General features: G+C 42.8%; 2 protein-coding genes across 3 annotated transcripts in view; both read right to left on the reverse strand.

Annotated features, from left to right (window-relative positions):
- The window catches only part of rnf213b (ring finger protein 213b), a 528,456-nt gene that overhangs the window by 125,154 nt on the left and 393,764 nt on the right, over positions 1-9,538 (reverse strand). The window lies entirely within an intron of this gene.
- Positions 1,460-3,429, reverse strand: atoh1c (atonal bHLH transcription factor 1c). Its single transcript, XM_050059501.1, has one exon. It carries the CDS (start codon positions 2,913-2,915, stop codon positions 2,259-2,261), a length of 657 nt encoding a protein of 218 aa, XP_049915458.1. The 5' UTR covers positions 2,916-3,429; the 3' UTR covers positions 1,460-2,258.

Here is a 9,538-nt window from a genome sequence, read left to right on the forward strand (position 1 = left end):
GACTTCTGCACGCTGATGGTTGATCAGTCCAACACGGCGACTAACAGAGGAATTCAAAACCTTTCCTTTTCTCTTTATAGTGTTTTTAGATCGCTTTATTAAAGATATCAGACTACATGAGGGAGGAGACTGAGATGCAAAATGCAGCAGCTGTTTGTCAAAAGATTCGAGGCGATTTTTCCTTTTTTGCTCTTTTTTTATATTTATGAACCATCATTTGACGAGGCAGCGTTTATTAGGGGTTTGTAAATTGTAACAAATTCTTAATAATGGGTAAAAAGTTGTTTATTTATATAGAAAAATAAAATCTCAGTTTTTGATCAGACTTGCAGACGACATCAGGAGCCTCTGGACCTCATTGTTTTCACTATTTGTGGACGTTTTCGGCCACTGTTCTTCTTCGAGTTAGCTGCTAACTGCTACTTTTTAAATCTCCCGCTGTGGGTCACACACAACATGTCTTCGAAACGTCACACCTGACCTGCCCATCTTGACAGCTGTCTGGTTTGCACAGACATTATTTTGGCGCTGTCACCACCTCCGTTCCGGCTCAGAAGTGAGACAACTCTGTCCCTCCGTTCCACAGTCGTACCTTATACACAGCAGCGAGACAGAATAACAGCGTGACACTCCCGCCTTGAACAGGAAATGTCAAAGGAGCTTTTGTGTCATCTTATGTTGTTTACAGATTTTCCTCACCTGTAGCTGTTTAACATGACACGTAAACTGTAAAATTGATGGATGGCTAATAACTCAATCTCAAGACATCAACAGGTGATTAATTAACCTTTAATAAAGTCACTCGTTACAACTTCTAAACACTTTTTAAGGCTGCAGTGTGAGGAAGTGACACCAGCTTGCTTTTTCTCCGTCTTGTTTGTCGTGATGAAGACGAGCTGGGAGAGTGAGACGCAGAGGAAGGACGTTAAAGAGATGTTGAATATCAAAAATGGGACTTTATTTAAATAAGAAAAACTTTAAAAATAATCCCTGACACATAAGTTTATCATTTCAAAAAAAACAAAGATGACCGCGTCTGACAAAATCAAAAGGGACGATCTGCTTTTGATGCTTTTGCGAAAAAACAATGTTACATTTATTTTATTTTTTTTAAAGTTGTCTCCCAACAGCGAAGCGTTCAGGTCAAAGTGATAATTTGTTCCGTTAACTTTTCTCAAGTGTTTGTCCATCAGGGCAGAAAAAAAAGTGTTCCCCCGGAGAGTCTCAGACGGCCTGTCACCACTCAGTTTGTTTTTGTCTAAGATAATCCAGGTGGGCAGGATTCAGATTCTTTGATTTGGAAAATTCACGTATGATTGTGTTCTCGTTTAAACACAGATGAGTTTGTTGTATATTTCATCAGCTGTAAAGGTTTGTGTCATCGTGCATGTTCATCCCGTTCTCTTGCATCTGTCTGTTTCTCTGTGGTCATCACACACACACACACACACACACACACACACACACACACACACACACACACACACACAGTTTAACCCTCACACTCCTTTTTTTTTAAGTTTACAAGAGCTTTATTCACAGACGTCTGGAAGAATGAATGGAAGAGCTTTTTGTACATAGTTGTTGTACATAGATTGATTTCCTCGTGTAGGAGGAGAGGTTGATGGGTAATTGGGGGGGGTGGGGTCGTGGGTGGGGGTGGGTGGGTTAAATTTAAATTTAGACCGGTAGACTCTACTTTTCTGAATCTGACTCTATTTTTCATTTTCTAAAGCCTTTTCTCCCGTCAGTCAGTCGTGTTGTTGTTTTGGACAGACAGACAGACAGAGAGCTTCTTAACAAGCCAACTGCAGGAAAACTTGATCTTTGTACCAATTTGCAGACTGATGTCTTTGGTTACCTGTACATAATTTTAAAATAATAAAAATTGCTACTTTCAGTACTCCCTGCTCCGTCTGTCTTTCTCTCATTTCTCAAAATCTTCTGAACTTTGGTCAGATTATCAGAAAACATTTCTGCAGGGTTTTTTTTCCTCTCAGACGAACTCTGCTACAGACAGTTTGGTCACAGTGGGAAAAAGACTTATTGAATAATAATACAACATCATAAATTCATGGTCTCTGTGCTGCTGCAAGAAACAAATGTTTTCACTCAACAACAGGTCCAGCACTTCTCAGACAGATACAACTCTTTGCCAGTAAATAATGAAAAGAATGAAAAATGCACTACAGAAAACAAACAGTGACATTCTTGTAGAAAAAAGTCTCATTTTTAAAAGTTCACTCAGTTTATAAAAGTCATTTGGTCCCGCTGTTTCTCTCCCACATGTCCTCATTATAACTCCTCTGCTTCTCGTCTGTGCGCGCCGGGCCTCCGCTGCTCCTCCCGGTGTGACAGTCCCTGACGGGCCCTGATGGCTCCCCTGCTGCCGCTGTGGTCCCCTGTGAGTGCGGAGCGGACCCCGGGGCCCGTGGTGCGCGGGTTAGCACCGAAGCTCCGCACGCGCCCTCCTGGAGCAGCTCGCTGAGGGTGGCGATGTAAATCTGCGCCATTTGGAGCGTCTCAGATTTGGAGAGCTTCTTGTCGCTCTCCAGGTTGGGGATGACGCTCCGCAGCCGGTCGAAGGCGACGTTAAGCCCCAGCATCCTCCTCCTCTCCCGGGCGTTGGCGGCGAGGCGTCTCCGTCTCTGCGCCCGCTCCAGAGCGCACTTGTCCGGCTGGAGATAGTGCAGCGCGCCGCCGCTCGGGCCCAGCCGGAGCTCCACGATGGCGCACGGAGCGTCTCGGTGGTCGCAGCCACGTCTGGTGCGCTCTGACCCCGCTCGCTCCTGCGCGCGGCTCCGTTGCAGCAGAGCTTGGATGTCGGCGTGGAGAGCCGCCGGGGCCGCGGGGCCGACTCCTCCCTCCGGCTCCACCGAGATGAAAGGCGCGAAGAGACTTTTACTCGGCGGCATCACTTCTCTTCTTCCCCGGAACAAACTTGTTCCAAACACCGTCAACAAAGTAACACACGGTCAACTTTCTCCACTTTGATGCTGAATTTATGGAGATGGGAGCCGCGAGGACGCGCAGTGCGCGCTGCGGGGGCGTGGAGAGGGTCGTGTGCTGCCTAATGAACAGAGCCAAAGTCCGCCGCAGGAGGTCCATTAACCAAGTTCATCAAAAGAGGATTAGAAGCGTCTGAGTGCGCTGCTGTGGGCCGATACATGGAGGCGGCCAAGCAGAGGAGCAGCACGGCCAAGGAGGGGAGGAAGGAAGGACAGATGCGAGGAAGCATCAGAGAAGGTGGTCTGACGGAAAAACTAAAGGAGAATAAATTAAAGCTTCCGCTCAGTTTTACTCAAGAGACGAAGAACAACATGATGAAAAAATATGTCTCATGCAGCTCTGAAGTTGTTGCAGATGTTTGAAAGTATACAGGCCTTAAAAATACAGATGTTGAAAAACTACAGACACAACAAAACAAGTAAATCTGCATATTAACAAATGTTTCAGAGATTAGAAACTTTGTGTGTAACCTCATTCAGTTATTACAATTATGACTAAAATATTCAGCAAAAAGGAACAAAATGTGGTCAGAGGAAAATGATTCTGCAATTAAAATATTCTTAAAATAAATTCATAAAATGCACAGTTTAAAACTTAAATAGGAAGGTTTGTGTTTTACACAGCAGTGACTTTATTCCAGCTCTAAGGTATCTGTGTGCTTATCTTTAGTTACATGATTTTAGAGGTGGTTCAGAATATTCATCTGGAATCAGTATCTGTTTTAAATAACTGTGTTCACTGTTTTTTCCCCCCTTATTTGTTTTTCCTCTGTTGACAATACTGAAGTTATGTCCTCCATTTTATTTATTTTCATTTGTTTTTATTTGACTGATTTTGGTTTCAATGATTTTATAGCAGCCTGCAGGGAGTTTACATTTTACAGCTAAAAACATCTTGTTGAACACTCTTGACGATGGTCGAAAACGAAGCTGAGAGCGTTTCGAGAGATTTTCCAACACACCTGCGTCTGAGACAGATGGATGTGTGAATAATATAATCATAGGAGGAGTAGAAGTATGAAGAAGAACTGAAGAAGAAACTCAAGAAAGCCCTATGAGACAGCACTTGGGAAAAGAAGTATAATGGAGCATCAAATGGAAATACTCGAGTCTAAGCACCTCAGAATTCTCTCAATTGTAATAATAACAGGAGTAAAATATTCTGTTTCTAGTCAATACTGATCACTGACAGCTACTAATGTTTTTAACATCACAATTCATCATTAATCTGGAAAATAAAATTAAAAAAATAAAGTTTAAGGCACAGTGAGACACCAGAGTGAATAAAATGTAACAGTGCTGAGCACACTGCCTCAGTAGGTTACTATTTAACCACCTTAAAAAAATCCTTATCAGTTTGAGGACACTGTATTTAGAATATTTTCTCCAATGTCTGACGGAGAACTGAAGCTGTTATCTTAAAGCATCTGCTGCCTCCAGTTAGTGTGTGAGGTGAAACAGAGAAAATATTCCAAATATAATGTTCACTCATTCTGATATTGATCTTTTTAAGTGGGTTAAACACATGTTTCTGTGGTTCGCCCACAGCTGTACGATGTTTAGCTTCAATTCGCTTTATTAAAGACGCTAGCAAAGCAACACAACATAAAATAAACACAGAGGAAATGTCAGATAACTGTTTAACGATATGTCTTTAAACGTCACAGCTGTGGCTGAAGATGAAAACTGAAATAAAAAAGTTTGCTGATTTCATGTATCGCCACAATTTAAATGAATCGAGTCCTGAGGAAGGAGCCCTGCGGATCCCCCTACAGAGGTCTGGGCGATGGCCCCGATGTCCTCAAATCAAATGGAAACGCCCCTGCTCAGTGTTTAAATTTGACCAATAAAATCATGAATAATTTAACTATACAAACGTATACAAACCAACAGCTTCTCTGCAGTCGACCTGTTTCTCTTTGCAGGAGTCAAACGAAGGAAGTGCACCTGTACAGCTGACACTGATGACATCAGAGTGTCACTAGGAAGCTTCAGTCACCACACTGATTAAATGACTCGGCTCACCTCGGCCCTCTTTTGTGCTCGTTAAGTGACAGAATTCTAAAATCACAACCAAAGAACTAAAGAGAAAACAACAGTCTTTTAAGTTATGGTTTACCACCACCTCAGAATTTTGTTTTCGCCTTCCTGGCTGCAGACCTGCTTCTCTTCTTTCATTGTTTCTCTTCATCACAGTCCTGCTGTGTTTGGATCGCAGAGTTTTTCTCATCCAGAGGACTTTTTAATTTTGTTAAAAAGTGCCTCATGAATAAAGTCAGATTCCAGGCTTACAGTCAGTGTGTCAGACCCTACTTCCTGTGTGTCCTCCACAGGTTGCAGTGTGGTTGTGATATTTGTCTCTTCAGCTCATCAGCTCGTCACTGTGATTCCTGTTTTTTGGGGTGAATTGAAAGCATTGCGGCTCCCTGAGGTTAAAGCCCGGTGATGACTGACAGTAACTGGCAGCCTCGTATCCTCTGGACGAACTCTAATGGGATTTAGCAGCGTGTCCTGACCGCCGTGTGCCAGCACTCTGCCAGGCCTGGCCCTGCCTTTGCAAACGCCTCAGCATGGCACCGGGTTGGCACAAAGATGGCTGCGTGACACACAGGAACATAATAGACTCCTTATGGCCAGCAGGACCCTCGCTGTCTGAGGCTGCGGCTTGGTTTCTTTTTAATCTCCAATCTGGAGCACGTGGGGAGGTTTGGCTTCACGGCTCACATGACAGTTGTTGGCACGCTCCGCTTTATTAAACCCAATGAAATGGCTCATTGCAGCCAGCGGACGGACACGGGCCGCAGATCAAACCCTCACACCGCCATGACAGGCCCATACAGATGACACCACACAAGTGTTTGGTCCTCTGACCGGATCACCGTCTGTTCTTCTGCATTTACGATGTTCTACAAACTCCATCAAGTTGGAAACCTTTAATTAATTTTTTTATTGTAACAGACTGTTAAACGTCTTTCAGCCCTTTCTACCTGTCTTTGTCTCTTAGCTCCAAGTTTATTGTTTCCAGCTGGAGACATAAATCTTGTAAAAGAGCTCACCTTAAATCAGCTGCTCACTTTAAGTTTTATCAAACTAACGGGGGGAAATATAGTGCCTTTGTTTGGGACTATTTTCAGCGGCAGATTGTAGTGAGTGTTTGTGGCAGCAGGACAGTGTGAGTTTGTTTTGGTCTGACTAAAACGGATGGATCGGCTGACGAACAAACAGACTTCTGCTTGAAGAAATAAAAGTAAAATGGAGCAGTTAGTGATTAGGTGAAGTTTGTCTTCAGTTGTTAACACGCTCCACTTTATTAAACCCAATGAAACGGCTCGTTGGAGCCAGCCGACGACACAGGCTGTCGATCAAACCCTTTAGTCTTTCACCACTTTCATCCACTGAGTCAGTGAAGCAAACAGCCGCCAGAGGAAAATGTTGGAATAGTACATTGCTGCCATGGATACATTACATTTGTACGTTTCATACGCATCTTATCAACGTTTCTAAAGTGGCGTAATAGACGAGTTGATTTTGTCATCAGGAGGTGGAGGGGATGTTGGACAGCACCAACAAACAACAAGACCTGCCAGAATTTAGAGACTCATCACTGTTTTCAGCTGTTTAGTCAACAAACGTTTTTTTGTTTTTTTAGCCGCCTGGCGCTGCATTTCCTGGGAAGACTGTACAAAACAACACATCCTCACTCCGACCTCGTCACTCATGGACTTTCCATGTCCACATATAACGTCCAAGGTACCCTGGGTGTGTTGGTTGTTGAGGTTCTGGGACGCCTTGTCAACTTCAGCCTGTTACATGCATTGTCTGTTTTCAAAATACACTTCTGTTTTCACAGGAAATGTACAGTTTGCATACAGTCTCTTTCAAAATAAAAGCACTATGTCGGTACAAGACCACAAAGTTTTTTTCCTTCAACAACAAACATTATGTGTCATTACATTTAGCCAACACACGCATGTGGTTGCGTTTAGGAACAAAGAGCAGGGTTTGGTTTTACAATTTTATGAGAAGCGACCTCCAGGGTGAAAGTCCGTGGTTGTTGAACCCACCTGCCCTGTTCGGACTTCCGCCACCTTAACTTTCATTGTTGTCCGGCCATGTTTCTCCCTGACACCGCCAGGCACTGTCAAACAAGAACAGTGACTGGCCATGTACCATACCGACGTGACAGGATAGCTTTTTTTCGTTGCTGTCTGTTGCCGGAAGTCACTGCCAAAGCTCAAATAAAATAATGGACTTGCCGTTGCTGTTGAAATTAGCTCTAGAGACCAAAACTGTTTTTTGTACCAGGCTGTAAACCTGTTTATTTCTGCGGTAAAATTTTAACATGGGGGTCTGTGAAGATTGACTCGCTCTTGGAGCCAGCCTCAGGTGGACATTAGACGAACTGCAGCTTTTGGCACTTTAGCTTTGACTTCATTTTTCAGTGCCGGAGGTCGCTGCAGGGTTTCCAGCAGGGATTGTTCCTCCAAACTTTGAGCCAAAATATGATCTTTTCCAAACCATAACCAACTGGTTGTTGAGCCTAAACATGACCACATGTTTACAGCAGTGTTGTCATAACACAAGTTTCAGAGTGTCCGCTTCATGAATACAAAGAAATGTGAAGTATCCACAGTTTACAGGAACGTGCAGTGCCAACAGTTACCATGGTGATTAGTTTGAGGCAACACAGTGATGCAAATGCAGCTATGTCCCAACAAAACCAACAGTTTTTTGAGGTACTATCCCGGCCAGAAAAACAGCTACAGGTCGCTAATAACTAGCCAAGGTCGGTGGCTAAAATGCTGCAGGAAACAAAGTGGTGACTCGCTAAAAAGCATTGCTTTTCAATGGCGACCTGAAGGAACAGCGTGATATTTATAGGTGCATCATCTTCATCGGCTGTTGGCTGAGTTTACACCAAAGATCTGCCCTAAGAACACAAAGAAACGTCTCAGTGTTGTTAATGTCAGCAGGTTAGATGTCAGTAAATAAACAGCAGCAGACTGTGTGTGCAATGTTTCTGATTCATTTCAGCGTCTTGCATCACGGACCACAGAGCTGATAAATGCTTCAAATGTTTTCTGAGAGAAAATAAAGATTTCATGTCTTACAACAGGTAACCATTTCATAAGAAAAGTTATTACTGCGTATAATTATGAAAGCAAGTTAGATTTCCTTTCTGTCATCAGTACATGGAACAAATTGTTGTTATTATTTTTGGAAATTATGAGGTAACTTCACCAAAGCAAAATTTAGCAGTGGTCTTTTTCAAAGTTGACGCCGACACATAAAACTGTCAGAACATTTAAAGAGTGAAGTTCAGGTTTTTTAAAGCCTCATTTCACTTTCAGACTACACAAAATGTTTTCTCTTTCAGATGGTCACTGTCAGGTACAGGTGATCACAGAGTTAGGAATAATTGTTGAGACTTGGTTGAGAGATATGGTAGAATACGACTACATGCTAGACTGTGATTAATCATAGAGTGTGTGATGCATCTCATCAGAACCCCATGGCCAGGAAAAAATGTTGGCATTGTACTGTACATGTGTACGAGCTGCTTATCCAGTTTTTTTAACAGTAGTTGTGGACATTTTTCTTGCACTGTTTGTTGCGATATTTTTTAACAAGAGTTTGGGACATCTCCAGCCATGTTTGTTGCTTCAAAAGCAGGTATTTTTGTCAATAAGAGTTTAAGACATTTCCCTTTGTGTTTGCAGTGAAAAAAGCATGTTGTTGTTTTTTCTAACCTAAATCAAGGTTTTTTTTGCCTAAACCTAACTAAGTTAACCTGAGCACTGTCACAACATTAAATTGAAATTAAAAGTTTTAAAAAACCAGCTACCTGGACACATCAGTAAACCTACAGGTCACAGGTATCCACACACAGCCGAGTGATGGCACTGTCGACTTGGTGTGACGGACTCCAAAGTGACAAAAAACTCTTTGATGTTGTGATGCAGCATGAACAACACACACACACACACACACACACATACAGAAAACATACAGATCAATAGCCGTACACACAAAAACATGGAAGAACGACCACACACGAGTGAACACACACACAAAAAGCCTCATTTGTCTCATTTCACACCAGTGATCCTCCCTCATTGTATCTCCCTTTAAACACACACACACACACACACACATTTGTTTCTCCTCCCCCTCCCCCCTGCTCACTCTCCCTGCTGCAGGTCCAATAACCAATCATTGATCAGGCCTGTGTGTGTGTGTGTGTGTGTGTGTGTGTGTGTGTGTGGTCGGCAGAGAGTGTCATCCCTCTCTAAAAACTTTGCAAAAATGTCCTCACTTTTCAAACTGTCTGTCTTTCTTTCTTTCTTTCTTTCTTTCTTTCTTTNGTGTGTGTGTGTGTGTGTGTGTGTGTGTGGTCGGCAGAGAGTGTCATCCCTCTCTAAAAACTTTGCAAAAATGTCCTCACTTTTCAAACTGTCTGTCTTTCTTTCTTTCTTTCTTTCTTTCTTTCTTTCTTTCTGTCTTTCTTTCTTTCTTTCTGTTTCTTTCTT

The sequence above is a fragment of the Epinephelus moara genome, chromosome 13, assembly GCF_006386435.1.
Source record: "Epinephelus moara isolate mb chromosome 13, YSFRI_EMoa_1.0, whole genome shotgun sequence".
In the NCBI taxonomy this organism is placed as follows: Eukaryota; Metazoa; Chordata; class Actinopteri; order Perciformes; family Serranidae; genus Epinephelus; species Epinephelus moara.

Excerpts from the sequence above, each read along its gene's own strand:
- atoh1c (XM_050059501.1), bottom strand. The coding sequence starts at position 2,915 with ATGCCGCCGAGTAAAAGTCTCTTCGCGCCTTTCATCTCGGTGGAGCCG.